Consider the following 19851-nt stretch of genomic DNA (forward strand, 5'->3'; position numbering starts at 1 on the left):
GGTCAAAGCTTAACTGTGGTGTCTCTTGGAAAAGGCAAGCGTGCACGTCAGCTTCCTAAACCATCTCTGCTACAAATGCTTGGAAATAAACTCATTTAACAAACCATTAATTCATGCCGACCCTTTAACAAATACCCACTTTTCTGACTCAGCAAACAGCTTTGCTGAACAGGGAAAACCCAATCCAAACCTGATTCCAAAAACGTTTTATTGCCAGTGGTTATTCTTGATGCACTCTTGGTGTTTCATTTTGCAATGCTCATGGCATCCTGCAGCTTGATATCCACACCAAGCCCTTCTACAGCTTCAGTGTACCCATAGCCTTGTTTTCCCCATAAAGAAGGGATCTCTGCCCATTTCTGTATCCCAGCTCCAAATGTCATAGTGCAGACTGCCGGAGCGCACCATCAACCCTCCCTTTACATAAACGTTCATTTCTGCTGTGAGTTTCAGAGGATCCAAGAGCACATTTTGCTCCTGAGCTCCCACCTTTCACTTCCAGGCGAACCTGGGCCTCCGCTTTGCCCAGGATGTTGGTGGCGACGCAGGTGTAGATGCCCTGGTCCTCCTTCCGAGCCATGTTCATCTCCAGGCTCCCGTTCTCGTGCGCCTTGTAGTTCCCTCCGTCCAGCGTGTTCCCCTGGCCGTTCTTAAACCTCACAGCCGTACAAAGAACTCTTGTAAGGGCAGAAAGAGCAGGACACCGCCCCGTGCCAGCCCTCCCCGCCGGCAGGGGAAGCGCCGCCGTGCTTACCAGCGCAGGGTGGGGATGGGGGAGCCGAAGAAGGGGCAGTCCAGCCGGGTCCTGTTGTACTGGATGACTTTGATCAGCTGGTTGCGAGGAGCCAGGATCCGTGGTGGCACATCTGCAAGCACCAGAGACCCAGCTACCGAACGAGAGCTCAAACCAGCCCCTGCGCTTCCCGGTCCTGCCACCCATCTCCTTTTTTTGTTCACTGCTCCTTATTGAGGCTTTCAAGACTCAACAGAGCTGCTCCATTCGCTCCTGTTTCTCTTTCCCTTTCCAGCTTCACCCACACAACAGCTCATGTCTCAGCTCCAGCAGCACTTGGCTCACCCTTTGCCTGGCTTTGCAGGTATATGGCAATGGACTTTCAATCCCAAACCCAGCTGCAGAGGTCGTGTATACGCGTACATTAATCTCAGAGCAGCTAACAAGAAGGAGGAAAGCAAACAGGGAAAACCTGCAGGGCAAACTTGTGCGTGGGGTGTTCGCCTTCCTTATTTACAGAAGCAGGAGGCACCGTTCTGCAGGGGACACTTCCATGCCCTGGCACCCTGCGGGGTCCTGACGGCCACTTCTGGGGTTTTCCTTCCCCAGCCAGGTGTGGAGCAGCTGCACGGGGCTGCCCTGTCCCCATGGGCACCTACCCAGGACGCTGACGAAGGCGTTGGCCAGGAGGTAGCCGTGCTCGTTGGACGCGTTGCACTGGTACACGGCACTGCTGCCGATTTGGGTGTCTCGAAACACGATGGTGTCTCCAGCCACCTCGCGGCTCGGGTTGGGCGGAGACGCTTCAAAGAGGACAGGCAGAGAGAGGACGTGTTAAATTCAATCTCAAATTAGAATTCACACGACCCCGTGTTTTATCGTGCCTCTTTCCCTCTCGGCCCAGATTAAAGGAGATGGTGGCACATGGTGTTCCCAGCCTCCAGACGGGGTTCAGCTGGCCCTGCCCCAGCCGAGCAGGTGGTTTGTGTGCTGCAATGCCTGCGCCCCGCGCAGCACCCCATGGGTGCCTGGCACCCTGACGGCAGCTCTGGCTCATGCTCGGCTCCGTTTCTGCAGAGGAGGTGCAGACCCCCCCCCCCCCCCGGCTCACCTTCTATGGGCTCCCCGTTCACCAGCCACTGTATCGCGGGCTTGGGGTTCCCGTTGGCTCGGCAAACCAGCCTGCCGTCCTCACCAGGGGCCAAAATGAGGTTCTGGGGCTCGTCCAGCCAGTACGGAGCAGCTTTAAAACACACAAACGTACCGGTTACACACGTAGCAAACCGGACCAGATGGTCCCCAGAGGTTCCAACCCAAACAATTTCGTCTGCTGCGAACAAATGCAACCGGAGAGCGGAGCCCACGGCTCCCACTGCCTATAGGGCGGGTTGGAGGAGATGCTGGTGGGGCTGGATGCAGCACAGCCCATGTGGGAAGCCCCCAAAATCACGCTTGCCCCCCTCAATTTCTGGCTGTGAGAGGGAAGAAGATGGCAAGGTAAAGGCGACGTACCCTTCACTCTCACCGAGATCGTGTGGCGGATGCTGCCCATCTTGTTGGAGGCCAAGCAGAAATACTCCCCGGAGTCTTCCTCCGAGACGTTGGAGATCCGAAGAGCCTTGTTGAAGTTCTCCAGCTTGGTCTTGCCTGCGGGGAGCTCACCTCCTTTCTTGTACCACATGATGTCTGGTGCTGGTCTAAGGAGAGGGAAGGAGATAAACGCACTTGCAAGACGAGAAAAACCTTCCTAAGAAAGCAGGAGGTGATCCTGCACGTGGAACCTCTCGAGCCCAGGGAGGAGGACCCAGGTGCTGAGCCACCCCCCTTCCTACCACAGCCCCTAAAACTGGACCTGAGCTGGTGAGGAGCTGGTGCCCGCCCGCTCCCGTGCCCGGTACGTACACTCCTGAAGCGATGCACTCCAGCAGCAGGTCCACCCCCCTGAGCACCATCTGGCTGCTCGAGGTCCCGTACGGGTACATGAAGCTGGGCGTCGTTTCCGTAACCCCTCGGGCTGAAATCAGCAGGAAAGAAAAACAAAAAAACAAAACCAGGGTGCTTTTAAATTCTCCTTCTCTTGCAGCAATAAGGAGGGCTCAGACAGGGCCAGAGACACACGGCGCTTTTTTGGGGAAGCTGGCAAGTTCCTGGCCAAGCCTGGCACACAGACCTCACCCCAAAACATACCTGGAAACTAGAGAAGAGCTTAAAGTCATTTCTAAAGGAAAAAGACTGGGTGTAGAGAGGATGCTGGGCAGACAGAGAGGTGAAAGAAGGAAGAGAGGATGGGCAGGGGGAGCGGGGATGGTGCACCAGGACAGCCTGGTCCCCGTGGGGCAGCACCCATCCTGCCCGCCCCTGCCTCCAGCACAGAGACGTGGGCTGGAGTCGGATGAGAGGTGGAAATGCTGATGGACAGAACACTCAGTGGAGGACAGCCATGAGAAACGGGCACAAAAAGGGTGTATTGGGCAGCTGAGCCGCCTTGCCATGGAGATGTCCCTGCCATGGCGGATCCCAGCAGTGCCGGGGGCTCTGGCAGCACCCCCAGTTTCCCACTGGTACTGGGAGCTGCTGGGTGGAAGGACCAAACCGTCTGGAAATGGAGCTGGGAGATGGCAGAAGACCAGAAGGACAAATTTGAGGACTGGACAGGAAAGTTTAACGGGAGACAACCGGGGGAAGAGACAAGACAACACCCTACAGACACACACAGTGGGGGTCTCTTTGTGAGAGAGAGAAAAATATATCAACGGAATAAATTCCATTAATAACTGGAATTATTAAACTTGGTCAGTGAGGGCACCACAGGATGAGATGGGTTTGAAAGCAGCAGTAGCAGAGACAGAAGTTATGAGATTAGGAAATGGGGCAGGACAGGCAGGTTTGGCACGGGACCACTGCAGATAGGGGGGGAAAGCCCACCCTGAGGTAGGGGCAGGCTCTTGGGGAGCAGACCTAGCCCTTTTCTGCTGGCCCCGAAAGCTTCGTTAGCCAAATGAGCCGGTGGCAGCCTGGCTGTTCCCTCACCCACACCGGGAAGCCCCCAGCTATTTGGGAAGTCTCTGCTTGGGCTCTGGCACAGGGAAAGGGCTGGGAAGGAAAAGGGGACAGAGGGCAGAGACGATTTCTGGAGTTCAATCGGGAAAAGTTTGTGGCCAGGCCCCTCGAAGGAAATGAAACAAACCAAGCAGGAATCAAACCACGCCTTTGAAATGGCTCCGCACCCCCCGGGGCATGGCCACACTCACGCATCACGTCGCTCCCACGCACCCACAGTTAGTGGCCAAGATGGGCTAGTCAGAGGGTTAATTAATTATTTGGTTACTGGATTACCAGGACAGATACATCTCGAAGGGACAGGGCGCCGGGCAGGCGTGCTGCTCTGTGCTCGCCTGCTTCTGGAGGTGCTCGCTGCCCGGCTAAGAGCCGCTCGCCCCCGCCAGAGCCCTGCGGATCGGTGGCAGAGGCAGGGGCAGGATTTCTAATCAGCATTTATCAACAGCTCTGACCGGACCCGTGAACTTCTCCTCTATGTGATCAGGAGAGGGGATGTACCATTTTATAAGTCAATATTGGCTTTTATTTGCCAGCAATCTGCAGCCTGTTTGGACAGGCTGGGTGCCTCGCTGCAATGAACCCGTTTGCTCGGGAGCCCAGGGCGTAACTGGAAGAGATAAGCAGCAGTGCAAGCCAAATTTTACGAGCCGTATATTAATGATGAACATTAAAAATAAGGGAGATAAATTAGTATGCTATCCACTTGTTTAATAAACCTAACAACGACACTGCGTAGCCAAGAAGCTTTTGCCTTAGCGGAGGACTACAGAAAAAGGTTTTGCTGTTTCTAATAGGGCACGGCCAGAAATGATCTCGGGCAGAGGCACCAGCTCTGAGCTCCCGGCAGCTACAGCTGGGAGCTGTCAGACAAACAGCAGCGTCTCACTCCTCTGCTTGGATGGAACAGAAGAATAAATCCCACGGCTGTTTATTTGTGCTCAAAAATAGGCTCTGCTTCCGATAGATTGCTGCTGTTGCCCCCACCTCTTTGAAACTGGCCCCGTTCAGCTGCAAACAAAACATCTCAAAACCAGCCGCTTCTCGCCGTGGAGGAGCCAAGTGCCCCCTCCTCAAAGTCCCGACCTGACAGCACTTAAAAACTGCACATCAGCTCGCAGATCGTTCCCACTTAGAGGCGATAACAGGAACGTGCGCATCCGGACACATCCCATCTGCTTGCCTCCCGCACAGCCAGCCAGCTTGCAAACAGCCCCCAGGTTTGCCAAAAAGAAGAACAAAAGGCTTTCGCTTCCATTATTTAAAAAGGTGATGAACTCCTGCTAATAAAATTCTCAATTAATCCTTGGAGATCCTTTTTTTTCTTTCAGAGCTGCAGACGGTTTGCCAGGGTAATTCCTCTTTGCAGGAGGGAATCGACTGCTCCCAGACTGAGCTGTGGGGTGAGGGGGCTCAGCCACATCCCCACCATCAGCCTGGTCCCATGGGTGCTGTCCTGGACATCACCCACCTGTATCCCCAAGGGGTATGACAGCTCCGGGGCAGGCTGCAGGGGAGGGGACGGTGCCTCCCAGCTTGCCTGCATCCTGCTCTGCAAAGCCTTCAGCTACCCCAAAACCTCCCAAATTCCTAAATACCGGTGGGACAGAGGCTTCTGTCCCATACTGCCCTTCCCCTAAGGCTCTTTGCCATGCTGCGGTGGGTTTTAGCAGCCCAAGGGATCGTTGTGGACAGAAACATGGGGTTATCAACGAGAAAAAGGGCCGAAGATCACAATTTTTCCACCGCTTCGTGAATTATTAAGATGTTTCTGGTTTGCAGCCCACTTTTGCACAGGTTGTTGAAAGGGCTTGGGTTGGGGATTTGAATCCACCAGCCCCATAAAATGTTCCAGGGGATGTTAAGTGCCAACAGCCCATCCAGCTCCAGGAGCAGGCAGTTTATTCTAGACAGATACAAAGAGAAATCAGTAGAAATCTATCAGCCAGTGCAGATAGGGTCTCTATTTCCTACCTGACTGCTACCTTCCCTTTTCCCTGAGTGTGCAGCAGGACGTTGAGGGACCCCGGCCAGCACAGGACTCTCCCCCGAGCCCACGGGGGCTGCAGACACGGAGCCGTGCGTTCCCTTCGAAGCACAAACACCGCCCGCGCTGCTCCCGTGGCTCGGGGAGGCACAAGCTGTATTTACGGCTCTCGCCACCGTGCGCCTCCCAGGGAGACGTCTCCTCCCACGGGCCTCTATTAAATGTGATTCAATTTGTGCTCTTCCCATTGAAGCTGGTTTTGCCTGCAAGCCCCTTTCGCAGCCGTTTCTGCAAACGCTTTCGGACCGTGCCCAGCCTGTTCGCTGCCCCCACCTCGTCCAGGTCCTCAGGTCCTCAGCACGCTCTGACCCGTCAAATAAGCCTCCCACTTAGACCCAAGCCCCATCTCCAGCCAGAAACGTTTTCCCTTTGCTGCCTGTCAGCCATCTCTGCCTCTCAGAGGAGTATCTGCAGGGGGAGAGAAATCCCCCGTGGCTGCGTCACTTGGCAACACGCGCAGGAGAACCTCGGATCTGGCTCAGAGTCAGATCCCCCTCGCCCCAACCTTTGGTAGGCAGCAAGATCCCAGTCCCTGTTCCCAAACCGAGCGTGTGCTTCTTGCAAAGACAAAAGCCAGGAGGCAAATTGCTGCTCAGCACCACTTGAACTCGTATTCACACTCCCACGGCACCGAAGCACCCCTGGCCTGTCTCTCCTGCCTGCCACAGAGCAGGGGCCCAAAAAAAAAATGAGGCTCTGGGGGGGGAAACAGAGGGAAGGGGACGAGACGTGGGCATAGCGGGATCCCCAGCAGTCCCTGGTGATGGCTGCGCTCCCAGCATTGTGCTCAGCCCCATCTCCCCATTCTGCTTCCCCCGGCAGCGAAACCAGCCCGGGCTGCTTGCCCACCTCACCTGGGTTGTCCCATCGCTTCCCATCTATTTCTGGGGACAGGATCGTGCCCCAGGGAGCCGCACAAAAGCAGTCTCCAAAGAGAACCCTCCCTGCTCAACACGTGTAACCACACTGCAAAGACACAATGCGCTGAGAACACCAAGCACTGCTTTTTTAACTCCCAGCCAGTGCCCGTGTTTGGCTGCCAGTGCAATAGATGCTCGTTCTGAGCACAGCGAAGAGAGGGATCGTGGGTCTTATCTTTAATTCAGAAGCCTTTTCGAAGAACAAGGCGCTGGACTTGCTCACCCCCTGACATTTCCACTTGTGCCAGATCCTATTAACCCAAATACCTCTCAAGCTGAGCTCTGCGTATCCAGTTAATTAGCTTAAACCTCGATCACTTCAAGATATCAAAACTTGGAGGGGATTTGGTCACCGCTGGGTTGCTCGGCTCCCTTCCTCGCGTTGGTTTTTGCAAAGTTTGGGTGACAGACAACAGAAGGGACCACACGCATCCAGCGGGGGCGCGCACACGGGAGGCACGGGGATGCTGCTCGCAGCCAGCCCAGCGCTCGGTTAGCACGGGGTGAGTCGGGTTAGGCACAGGGGGGGTTAACACGTGAGGGGCTCCAGAAGCCAGTGTAGACTCACCACTGTACATGTCAGTGTGATTTCGTAAGGACGTTTCGTTATGGGGTTTCTCTGCAATAAACAAAAGAGCGTGAGCATACCGAGTGGCACGGAGCGTGCGGCGGTGTGCGGGGGCACGGGGCAAGGTGACACGGGGACCAGAGCCACGGCCCCAGCACGGGGACAGGGCAGCAGCAGAAGCGATAGAGAGGCACTCGGAGCACGGCTGCCTTGGGAGACAAACAGCAACATAACACAGCAACACGGGAGAGGAAAAGAAGCTTGTTTTCCTCCTAAGAAATGGAGAGACAGTTAAATATGTGAATAATGCCACCTAATCGTATCACAAACATTTCCTCAAAGTGTTTTTCTCTTGGTACAATGGCATCTGTATCTTCGAAAAAAAAATCCGTTCAATTTTGAGAAGAAAATGATTTTTCTCTCAGGGAGGTAAGCGTGTTCCTGCTACTTTATTCCAGCACAGAGCAGGCTGGACACAGCTAGGCAGCAGTGTAATGGTGCAAAAAGGCACGGAGAAGATGAACAAATAAAAAATAATAACAACAATTAGGCTTCAAAATCATCATCTACTACAAAATCCCTTTTAATTACCAGACAATTAAAGTAGATTGAGTTCCATGCGAAACCATCAGGCCCTCAATAGCACGCTGCTCTCATTTATTCCCAGCCACTGTCAGCCCATCCGTGGGCTCCTACGCAGGAGGGTAAAGGAGCCCGGCAGCCACCCGAGCCCTGAGCCACCAGAAAAATGCTCCACAGGAAAATAGGCAGGGGCATGTCGCTCGCCCCAGCCCTTGTGTTTTTCTCTCCTTGCATCAAGAAGACAGATAGCAAGCACATGCGATGGTTTTCCAGCAGCCTGTGACTCTTTTAAGACAGCTGATGCTCATGGCTTAAAGCAGAGATCACCGAACAGCTTGAGACAAACTCATCTCTGAAGGTTGTGCATATAAAGATTTTTTCAATCATAACAGACAAAAAATTGGAGCCTCGGTTCTTTTGCTTACAAGGGTTTCTTGGAGGGGTCTGAGGTGGCATCTGCATCAGAAATGCAGCAGAAATTTCCAAAGGAAAGCTTACAGAGAGGGCCCGGTGCCACCCAGCCTGGGAGCAGATGCTGTGGAGGCATCAGGGTGTAGCTGCTTGTATCTGCCTGCACAGAAATCCCCCAGCATTTCTCCCTTATATTTTTCTCGAGCTAAACCAATACATCAGGCTGAAAACCTCAGAGGCCCCAATGAGCACCGATCTTTGCCAGAATTTCTGCAGCTCCTGCTAACTCAGGACTCAGCCCTTCAGCAGGAGGTGAATGTTGGCATTATGCGGCCAGCTCTGCAAACGGACAAGCAATGTTCAGAGTGAATTACATGCGCACACTCCTCACCACCAGCAAAGTGCCTGCTTACAGCGTTTATATTGCCGAATCTCCACTTGTGCTCTGCACGGAGGGCAGGGTGTTACGGCACAAGTGCCAAACGCTCCCGGCCCTGTTCGTGTCACGCTTCGCTCCCTGCTTTTGGGAGGCTTTAATAATGTTACCTCCGGCCTCAGTTGCTGCGAGATTGGGTTGAGCTCCTAGAGCTGGAGCTCAGGAACGATCCCCACACCAAAAGCAGCTCTCACACCACTCGCAGCCGAGGTTGTGCCGGTGCTGTGCATGCAATGAAAGGGCCGTTGCAAGAGCTTCGTGCCCTGCAGCACTCCGCTGGTGGCCCCCTGCCCCTGTTCCCACCAGCTGGCTGGTGGAAAGTGCCCTGGCATCGGGAACCAGCCTCCTCCCAAGCAGCCTCCCTGCTGGAGGGGAGGCTACCAGGGCCCCCTGCTCATGGAGGGGTCAGGGGGAGCCGTGTGCCTGCTCCTCCTGCTCCCCAGGGATGCTCCTCACTGAGCATCGCTGGCCATCCCGAGCACATCCCGAGCATTTCTGGCCATCCTGAGCACATCCCGTGTGTATCCACTCAGCCCCAAAGGCTCCAGCCCTCCTGTTGCCATGTCCCAGAGCTGAGCCTCAGCTCCTGGACAGCCGCTAAGTCCCGAGCCTTGTGTGAGGCTCGTTGGTCAGGCAATGGACACACACTCAGTCCCCCCTGTGCAGCACCACCGTGGCTGGGGGTTCCCCATAAATCTAAACCTGGAGCAAACCAAGGCTATTTCCAGTGTTTCAAACTAGGGAAAGATCACTCGACATTGTACTTCTCCCTGAGGATGGGGGAACGCCCCACCTGCACTGCAGTGCTTCCCAGTTCAACCCAGTTGCACGGACATTGCGGTACCTGCACCGAGCATCTCCCTGGGGCACTGGGAGGGAACCAGCTTCCCCTCACTATGGGGCAGCAGCCCGGGCCCTACCAGTCCTCATCCCAACTTCTACCACCCTGAACAAAGGGAAGGAAGCCACTCTTCTACCTGGCAGGCTGTCAAGGACTGAAACGGTGCCTGAAAGGAGAACCCTTCCCGAGGGGGGCTGGGGAAGACCCACCCGCAGCGATCACCGTGACACTTACTGGTTTTCACCTTGAGGGTGTAGGGGTTTTTCTGCTGGATGGTGTGGGTGAAGTGGAAGCGGGCGTTGCAGCTGTAGTCGGTCTGGGCGTCCTGCAGCATGACGTTGGAGAAGTAGAGGTCGCCGTTCTGGCCCTGGGAGACGCGCTTGTCCTGGTGGATGGGCTCCATGGCTGCACGGGGGAAATTCGGACAAGTCAGAGCCTCCTGCGGGTGGGTGACCCCGTGAGGGCAAAAAGCAACCCCCCGACCCAAGCCACGTGTGGGTGGCGCCACGCTCTGAGCTAGCAATAATGACTCTAAACGTAATTAGGGGAAGTAAACCCTGCAGGTGGGTGATGGAGGGGAGCAGGGGTTTGGGCTTCCCCGACTCACAGCTGCTCATCCAGAAGATGACGGGAGAGGGCAGGCCGGGCGGCGGGTTGCACTGCAGGCTCAGCGGAGCACCTTCATCGACCTCGATCACATCCACCTTCTCCTTGGGCCACAGGGGAGACTCTGCCACGGGAAGCACAGGCACCGCGTGAGGAGGGCAGGGCGGCCGCCTTGCCGATCCCTTCCCTCCTCCATCCCGCTGGGCCCGGCCTGGTTTCAATGGAACAACCTCGATGCAAACTTCATCTCTGTGCCTGCAAGCTTCTCTTAAACCTACACCAAGCATTTGCTGTTGGCTACAGCCCCAATCCCTTGGGTTTTATCTCTGCCCTGCGGCTGGATGCATCCCGATGCAGGTAATAGATGCAGCAGGCTGAGATGTTTGAGCACCGGGTGTTGTCCACGTATCCCCTACAAAGCAGCCCCTGCTTTCCTCGGACCAGCCTCGTGCCCCCTACTCACTGGACACCTGGAGGTGGATTTTGCTGGAGAGCGCGGTGCCGTAGTCATTGCGGGCAAAGCACTGGTACTCGCCCTCGTAGTCCTCCGGCCGCCCCCCGCTGTGGAAGTCGATGACCAACGTCCCCGACCGCCGCCGCATCGACACCTTGGGGTCCTTGGCCACGTTGAAGAACTTCCCGTTCCGCGTCCAGGAAAAGCTGGGAGGAGAGGGGAGAGGTTTGCTCAGTGACCACGGGCCGTACGAGGCTGCTGAGAGCTTGACCTGTGCTACACAACAGCTAAATCAGCGCCAATTGGTGCCAGTGGCACAGCTCTGCTGGCTTTGGGGACAACGTGGCCAACGTGGAGCCTCAGCTGCTCCAGGGCCAGTGCTAACAAACTTCAGGGGTCCAGCACAGAGGCACTTACGTGGGAACGGGGTTCCCTTTGGCTTCACATTCAATGAAGATGTTGTCCCGCGGGTCCACGATGTAGTCCTTCACGGACTGCTTGGTGATCGTGGGGGGCTGGGGCACTGCAAAGCAAATGACAGCGGTGAGGAGGGTCATGTCAAGAGGGAGAAGCCTCTTCTTGCTGTCCTGCAGCAGATCTGGGCATCTTCCCCAGGCCAGATATGAAATTTCTGGTTCAGAGCCCTCCAACACCTGAGGAAGCCACCAGGAGCAGGCAATGCCCCAGGCACACCTCGCACCAAGCCACAGCCGGCACCAGCCCCGACCCCTCGTGCCATTCCGGACATGCAGAGGAGACGAAAATGCACAGACAGAAGATGAGGGCAGCACTTACATTCACTCTGAATATTTGCTGTTATTTCCAAAGTGCAAGCGTAATGAAAAAGAAGAAAAAAGGTTAACTGCAGAACAAACATTAAAAGGACATTATGCACACACACAAACGTAATACTGTTACTGGGGGCTCTGCAAATATTACACACAGTTCATTTTACAGTTCCAGCATGTTCTGATCTACCTACTTACTGTTATATGGGAGAAGCTGCTGCCGAGCATCCCATGAACTGCTAACTGCCTCGAGAACCTGTTTTTTTGGCAGGGTTGATCAGAGGGCACAAGGCACCGGGTGGGCTCACCTCGGGAACTGGTGTCCCCATGGTCCAGCGGGTCAGCCGCAGGAGCTGGCAATGTCACCCCCTACCCTCTGGCTAGGCTGAAGCCAATTTCTCCATTTCATCCCCCTCAAATCAGAGGCTGATAAACCCTGAGCTGGCTTTTTAGGTGATGGTCAAACTTGGAGAAGGTGCCTGTAAAATCCAGCAAAATAGGGATGTACGTATATCTGGGACAGCAGCAGGTGAGGTTATATCCTAAGAATAAACCCTGTTAGGGATGGGGCAGGGGAAAAGCACCTAGGGAAGCTTAAAAAGACAACGATCTCCATGGAATGCCACAGAGTCTCTGCAGGTTTGGGGCTGTGTATTTACCAATCGCTGCCACTCAAGGGATGGCAGGAGGAGGCTCATTAAGTGCTGGAGGTGACGGTGCTGGGCAGCAGGGAGGAGGAGGCTGGAGAAATGGTGAGCTGCAAGGCAGGGCTGCCTTGAGCAGTTCTTCACCAGCTGTCAGCATTTCTCTTACTTTTCTAAGGTCACATTACATACAAATATCAAAACTCCTCCATGTCTGATAGGAAGCACAAGAAGCAGCAGCACTGTGCTGTTTGTAAATGCCTTCAGTTTTGGCCAGCTGCACTGGCCCCTACTTCCACGCCGGCTGCCTTCATTTCTGAAATGTTATGGATGTGAACAAAGCCAGGCCTGGAAGGAACCGCCAGGCTGTGTGCACTGCATAAATTCCCACTGCTGGGAACAAGAGCGCCGTGCTTCTGTCCCGGTGACCCCAGGACCAGATTTGTTCTTCCACAACCATCTGGAATGGAGCAGAGCAGGAACTCAGACTGCTCTGGGACCCCCACCTTATGCATTTAAGTCCCACAGGTACCTATTCCCCTCGGCAAACCTGAGCTTTCCTATCCCTTCTCTTCACTAATTTCCAAATTTCAGCCAAAAGCCACTGCCTGAAGACTTTTCCTTCTCCTCTCGCTGCCCAGCAGAGGTACCCCGGGTACAGCCAGCACCCTCAGGGCTCTGCAGGCAGCAACCCACACAGGAGAAATTTCTGCCATCAAGAACAACCCCGGCACTTCAGCAGAAAGCTGGGCTTTTTCTGCTAATGCACTGCTCGCTGGAGGATTTCTGTACATTGCGCTGTCAGAATAGATTCCCTGCAGCTACAGCCTGATTGTTATTAACTGCCTCTACAGGAGGAAGCCGGGACACCAAGAAATTATGAAACTGGTTTCCAGAAGAGTAGCTGGACCGGAACCTCTGAGCCATGACTTAGCAGCACGCTCTCGGTACAAACCCTCATCCCAGGCACATCCAAACAAGTCATCCATTCCCCGTGTGCTGGCCTGAAGATGCTCATTCAGCAGAAACAGCATCCCACGACCCCCTTCCTCCTCACTCCATAACCCCAGCTCCTGTGCTTCTGAATAAAACATCACTCCTCTTACATAATTAACCAAAAAGTCCCAACAGAGAGAGAAAAATCCTGGGATGCTCCACTTAAACCAAGGGGCTAAAGGCTTGCCAGGGTCTGGTTTGCTCCCCAGCGTGGCTCTGCTGCTCCGTCCCATTTCGGTGGGCGGCTGCAGGTCCTTTGCTCAGCTGTTGAGACAGACTGACTGCAGCTGGCAGTGACCGAGGTGACTTCCTGAAGGGCATGTGGTTTAAAAGGAAAAATACCCCAAAACAAAAAACAGAGGAAAAAAAAAAAACAAAACAACTTAGGCTGGAGCAAAAGAGCCGCTTGCTCCACGCGTTTCTCTGCTCTGCCTCGTGTCCCATTCAAGCAGAGGTTATCAGAGGGGTAAAATGTAACTTACAATCCAAAGGGACTTCGATGGCGCTGACGAGGTGCTGGAAGTACAGGGCGAAGGCTATCCCTGCGCAGGTGAGGTGGGGTCTGTGCAAGACCATCTTGGACATCGGGACAAGGCCACGACCTCAGCTGCGTCCCCCGAGGCGAGCTGGCCGCTGGCACGTGCAGGAGGGCTGCCTGGGTCCTCAGCTGCAAAACACACAGAGCAGAGGTCACCGCGTTTTTACGGCCCCGTTTCCTGCCTTCCTCCTCCTGGCAGCTGCGGGGAGAGAGTGCTTGTGATCCAAACGCGTTTGTGCAGAGGGATGGGGCTGGTAAAGGTGCCAGAAATAGTTCCCAGGCTCTGGTGAGTCAGGTACCAGCCCGTGGTTATTGTCCTCCCAAGCCCTGCTTTGTTCTGGGGATGAAGTCAGCCCTCTGGGGCTCATCCTTTTCAGCCTTGTAGCTCTCCCCAGGGACTGAAGGAAAGTTACCCAGGGCAAGTGAAAAAACCACTGACCACTTTTCCAGCTGGGCTGGTGGTGGCACTAAGGGGCAGGAGGCTGCCCGGGGTCGGGCACTGAGCTGATGCCTTCACCCTTGTGTGCAGCATCCCATCCTGGCTCAGCACCTGCAGGTTTGGGGCACAGCAGGCCCTCTCCTGACCGAAATGAGCTCATTTTGAGCCACTCTACAGCTGCTTCTCTCCCTGGGTGCACCAGGCACTCATCCTGGCCCCTGTGCTCCAAGGACTCCCCAAAGCCGCCATCCCAACCCCTGGGGATGGGCAGCACATCGCTCGGAGTCTTCCTGCCCATTCATTTTTATTTCGCTGTTGATAAACCCATGGAGTCACTGCAGATTAAAAGACAGCAGAAAGGAGGATAAATCACCCTTATCTGCATGATAACAATCCCCTTAGAAAGGCTACCGGAGCACAGAGGTTGCGTCGTGGCTGAGTTACAGCCCTGTTCGTAACGGAGCTATAAATGCCGGGCAGCAGACGTGCAGACAGCTCTCTCTCGGCTAAGGACAGAAATAGTGCCAGGGCAGCAAGCAGTGGAAAATCCCCAGCCTGGCTCCTCGCTGCTCCTCCCCGTCTCCGCGTGCAGCCTTGCGCCGTGTCGCCAGGCAGGAGAGCGGTGCGCTGAGGCCATTTGGCAAGCACGAGGAGCCCGTCTTCATGAAATATAAATAACCCGACACGGCTCGGGATGCTGCTGCCCCTTTCAGCTGTTCCCGAGCCCCGACCGGAGCAGGAGCAGAGGGGAGGGGGGCCCGGCACGACAGACAAAACCCGGCGAGTGCGGGGCTCTGGGTACCGCGGGGAAAGCTGCTGGGGGAGCCGGCGAGAAGCAGATGTCACGGCAAATAAAGGGCCCTGACACATGGCTCTCGCAGCTCTCCCGAACCCCAGACAGCATCAAACCCGGCGCGAGACAACTTTTAAGGCCGCTTTCCCCTTCCTGGGGACTGGCAGTGCTGAACTGTTTCTCCATTCACCCTGGGTTTCACTCCCCCTAAGGGAGATGCTGTTCCTGCGTCGCGCCCTGGAACCGCAGCGAGCGTCTGAAAGCCATCACATTTATCGGATTGGAAGGGATGGGGAAGAACCATGAGCATCCTTCCTACCCCTCTGCAGACCAAACACTCAGGCCAGGATTTTTAAAGCGTTAAGAGAGCAAGCTGCTCAGCTTCCAAGGTTTCCCGTGCGGCGTTCCTGACCCTGCAGAGACGCCTACGTTTCAAGGATGGGTCTGAACAGAGCCTCCTCATGCCCTGCTCAGATGTGCCCGAGCCATCTGTGTCCCTGCTCCTGGGCTGAAGCCCAAACGAAGTCGCCAGCCCGCTGCGTCCCAGTTACACCAGATTACAGACCACAGGTTGCGAAGGGGCCGGGAGGGGGAGTGTTGCTTTGATCTTTTTTGCTCATTCAAAGGATTTTCCAATCCAGCTGTTGCAATAAAAATAGTTGAAGGACAAAATAATTATAGGACCAGGCCAGTAATTAAAGTCGTGTCCAGGACTTTCGCAGTCCTCAGAGACCAGGTCATGCTGAACAAAGCTTTTCAAATTACTTCTTTAGCTTTCTGTCTAAGGGAAGACATCATTTTGATCTGTAGTCTTCATTATTTGGAGCGGTTCATTTCTCCAGTTACGGCTTACCCTGAGTAATGGATAAGCTGGTTTTATGCCTTTCTGTTACTAAGCAGAAGTTTGACTTAGGAACTAAACCAGCCAATACTGCAGACAGAGATTTAGCAGGACCAAGATTCCTCGTGTCCTTACTCTGCTCGCAGCATGGTGCTTCAGAAGATCACAAAATGCTTTAAAACCTGCTTTGTTCACCAGATACAGCACGGGAGGGAAGGTGCGAGGCAGCAGGCATTTAGGTACCTCTACAAACTGCTTTGAGACTTCATTGGCCGTCGTGAAGGAAATGTTTGTGATATAAAATAGAAGATTCCTGGCACAGAGACTTAGGAGATATCTCCATACATGTATCTGTGGGTGATTTTGCATTAAATGGCAATACTTGCCATTTAATGGCGATTTAAATAATTGCCATTTAATGGCAATTTAAATTAATTAATTAATTAATTAATTAATGGCAATTTAAATTAATTAATAATTTAATAATTTAAATTAAATGGACTGAGCTCCAACACTGACCCTACAGAGGACACAAAGCAGGGATCTGTGCACCCAACTAGTAAAAAACCACATATCCTACCCACCGTCACCACACTCGAACTGGAAATACAAGCTGTGTGTGTACCAGAACAGAAATTCACAGTGCTGCAGTTTGAGTGGATGGGAACAGCGGGGACCCAGCCGCTCAGGACCGAAGGACGTGGGCAGGACAACGTGGGAAGGACCCGGACACCTCCGGGGGGGACAGCCTGTACGGCACGAGCAATTGCGCCAAGCAGCACCGCTACCCGAAGGAACACGAAGAAATATTTAACCCCACAACGAGGCACGCACAAAGCGCATCCCCGCCTTTGGAGCAGCGAGAGCTGGGCTCCCCTTTGTTCCGGGGCAGCTGTGGGTGCGACTCGCCGCGCAGCACGAAAGCTGCTGCCGTGCCTGAGCGTGTAGGTGGGCTGCTGGGGCTGGGTGGTGCTGCCGAACACAGCCCCCATTGTCGGGGCTGCTCCACAACGGGATGGGACGTGAGGGGACCGCCCCAGCACAGAGGGATGGGGCACAAACCAGTGTGCTTCTGGGGATGCTGGTGGTGCTGGGAGACATCAAAGTGGGAGTCCAGGCTGGAAGTTCATGGAGTGCAGGGCTCTGGCTCCCGTGCAAAAGGGGAAGAGGAAATTTCTTCTTCCCAGACATGGTGTTCAGTACTAGCTGCTCTTGGCCCTGTTGCACAGAGAAAAGACTTGATTCATGCCAGAGGAGCTCTGCAAGCCTCTCAGCCTCATGCTTGCAGCTGTCTCCTGGGGTGGCTGCAGCCCCAGAACTGGGTGGGTTGGGGCTAGGGCTGCCCCAAAAGCCTCTGAGCTGGCTGGACCCAAAACCCATCCGAAATCTGGACCAGTGGTAAAAACGCAACACAGCCTGAAATGTCACACAGATCTTTGTGATTTTAGCTTCTTAGACACAGCTCTCATCCAGCACTGAGGCTGTAGCCGAGCACCAACAAACGCCAGCTCCCTGCTCCACTTTCCTCTAGCTACAGGCAGCAGAGGGACAGACTTGGATGCCTTTTCCCCCAAATACTCCTCCAGAGTTCAGAAGCTTTCTGGCCCGGTGCTTTCCATTTCCCTGATGACCTTCTGCAACGCTGCTTCTCACAAGCTGCTAGACTGGGTTGAGAAATACATCCCCAGTATTGCTCCAGACCTCCTCCCAGACAAACCAGCCGCCTGTGCAAATACATCAGCTTTCACTGCACAAAAGCATAACTGACCCCAGGACAGGACCTTTAAACTGGAGACTGCTCCTCCTCTTGGCAAAACCCAGCCCAAGGTCCCCACCAGCAGGGACAAGCCCCTGGGACACCCTGAGCACCCCCAGGGGGACGCGCGGTGCTCATCCCAGCGGCCGTGCTGGTGAATCGGATGGTGCTGAAACACTGCCTGGCCCACGTTACAGGTCATTGCCCTGATGTGTTCGGCTGCAGGTTTCACACTCTCGAGTTTCTCCTGATGCAAAGACAATGCTCGCATATCCATAATTAAAACACAAAACATATCCAAGCACGGCGTTGCCCTGCGCGTGTTCGGCTGCGAGCTTCATGCTCTCAAGTGTCTCCTGATGTAAAGACAATGCTCACATACCCATAATTAAAATATAAAACATATCCAAGCGCTTTGCTCGTAAGCCACTCAAAATCTGCAATGAAAGGGGAAAAAATCAGGTTTTAAAACTCTGAGGTCCTTCTCCATCTCTTAAAGGCTCTGCTCCAGCAGCAGCACTATGGATGATTTCCCCAGGGAGTGATTTCTCTCTAGACACCACCACGTTCTCCCTCTCCCCTTCACAGCTCCTCAGAGGTTCCTATCCTGCTCCGGCCAAAACCTGGCCCTTCAAAGAACTCCCAGGACCCCGTCCCCGCTGGCTGCAGTGCACCCCATGCCCAGCACCACTCGAGGAGCCCCAGCTCTGCTTCACCGCTGTCCTTTGCCCTCATCTGGAAGACAGCTCATTGACTTCCCCTGGGTACAAATAACCCCGGGAAAGGGCTGGAGTAATGAAATGAGGCCTCTCGGAGTGGCCATTGAAACAAATTCCTCCTCCTTGGCCCCAATCCTGCAACTCGACCCCAAAGCTGGCCTCTCACAGGCAGGCAGAGCATGGGCATGGTTAGCGGTGGCAGGGGGGAGTCTCTGGCTGGAGTCAGATACAATTAAATAATTCCTCAATGAGGGATTGTTTGTAATCAGCTCATTAGGTCCAGCAGGACACTCTCAGTAGCAATTAGGCATTTATCCTTATTTACGGTTGTAAGAGGAGCAGTAAAACTCGAGCAGCTAGTGTTCCCAAGAAGATTCCTACAGCACCATTTAATGCGTTGCAGTCACTTAATTAAAACTGATTGAATAGTGCAGAGCAATGTTTCCACAACGAGAAAACCCTTTCAGTTTCAGATAATGAAAAACATTGATTTAGAGGGAATACATGCATGTGATTCCCTAACTTTGAGTCTTCTCTCTGTCCAAAAATCCCTGTAACCACCCACCCCGTGCTTCAGACCCACGTGCCCTCTGCTCACAGGCAAGGTGAGAAGCCAGGTTTGTCATGGGAAAGGGGTTTAAGATTTTTGACAGTCTGTGCCCACTGCAGCCCCAAAGGAGTCCCCGTGGAGATTTTTGCTCCCATCCTCTGAATAAAAAGGAAATTTCTCAGCGCAAGACCTGGGGCTGCAGGGGTTTGGTGCACGAGGCAGGCACCTCCTGCAGCATCCCCGCCAACCCTCCCTGAATGCTCCAGCCCAGTTTGGGATAACTGTCCTCATCCTGTGACATTCCTGCCACATTTTTAAGGAACACGTCCATGGGCTGTCTCTTTCAACTCCTGGCTTCTCGCCTCACTGCTCCGTGGGATTTTTGCCACGTGCTGCATTTTCCTTCCACTCCCTGCAACTCTCCTGCGGCACACGTGGGTGACTTCTCCATCTCATGCCCCGCAGGCAGGCTGCATTTTCAAAGGATCGAGCAAACAAACAGGCATTGACAGAAAGCGTAGTGATAGCACCAGAAACGACGACGGCTTCCGAAAGTCACCCACCAGCAAATGCCAGCAGGAGAGGCGGCAGCATCCCTCCGGCTCCGCATAGGGCAGGACGTGGGAAGTGGGAACAAATCCGTCAATCCCCTGAACTTTAAAGCCGATGCTGGTGGTAAGGAGATTTGTGCTCGGCTCTGTACCTGCCAGGCAGACAGAGCTCACCCCACCTTCCTCCTGCAGCCCTCCGGAGTCAGGGCCAGCCGCAGACAGGCTCCCAATTCAGAAATATTTAGAAATATTTTAAAAATCACAGGAAGAAGGGGATAATTGCACTCACTGCTACTCAGAACTGGGAATTGCAACTTTTGGGTAAGGACCATGCTCACAGGAGGTAATTCACTCCCTTGGAGAGCTGTGTAATGCTGCTGAAAGCGCAGATAACGCCAGGGAGAGGATCTATCACAGTTGTATCTCAGCACTACATAATGTGAATTAATTCATCATCCTGTCCTTCTGGTACCGTAAGGAACTGCTGCAGTCCTATTACACGGAGGCACTCTCGGCCAGAGAGGTTAAATGCTACCCCAAGGTCACACGAGAGCTATGGCATGAGTGGGAAATGAGCCAAG

At 54.2% G+C, this 19851-nt stretch overlaps 1 protein-coding gene across 22 annotated transcripts in view; it reads right to left on the minus strand.

Annotated features, from left to right (window-relative positions):
• The window catches only part of NFASC (neurofascin), an 82957-nt gene that overhangs the window by 37554 nt on the left and 25552 nt on the right, over positions 1-19851 (minus strand). For 10 of the 22 annotated variants that reach the window (XM_072028336.1, XM_072028340.1, XM_072028338.1 and 7 more), the window contains exons 2-14: positions 13566-13750; positions 11451-11468; positions 11073-11178; positions 10665-10861; positions 10203-10325; positions 9830-10000; positions 7326-7376; positions 2636-2747; positions 2246-2430; positions 1845-1976; positions 1393-1536; positions 755-866; positions 490-656 (exon numbers count right to left, since the gene is read on the minus strand). In XM_072028336.1, the coding sequence (XP_071884437.1) occupies positions 490-656; positions 755-866; positions 1393-1536; positions 1845-1976; positions 2246-2430; positions 2636-2747; positions 7326-7376; positions 9830-10000; positions 10203-10325; positions 10665-10861; positions 11073-11178; positions 11451-11468; positions 13566-13668 (1621 nt within the window). In that variant the 5' untranslated portion in view covers positions 13669-13750. Of the gene's footprint in view, positions 1-489; positions 657-754; positions 867-1392; positions 1537-1844; positions 1977-2245; positions 2431-2635; positions 2748-7325; positions 7377-9829; positions 10001-10202; positions 10326-10664; positions 10862-11072; positions 11179-11450; positions 11469-13565; positions 13751-14471; positions 14489-19851 lie in introns of those variants that run through there. The other 12 variants (XM_072028335.1, XM_027444827.3, XM_027444822.3 and 9 more) reach the window with 4 other exon arrangements.

This window comes from Anas platyrhynchos, chromosome 27, assembly GCF_047663525.1.
Source record: "Anas platyrhynchos isolate ZD024472 breed Pekin duck chromosome 27, IASCAAS_PekinDuck_T2T, whole genome shotgun sequence".
NCBI classification, from domain to species: Eukaryota; Metazoa; Chordata; class Aves; order Anseriformes; family Anatidae; genus Anas; species Anas platyrhynchos.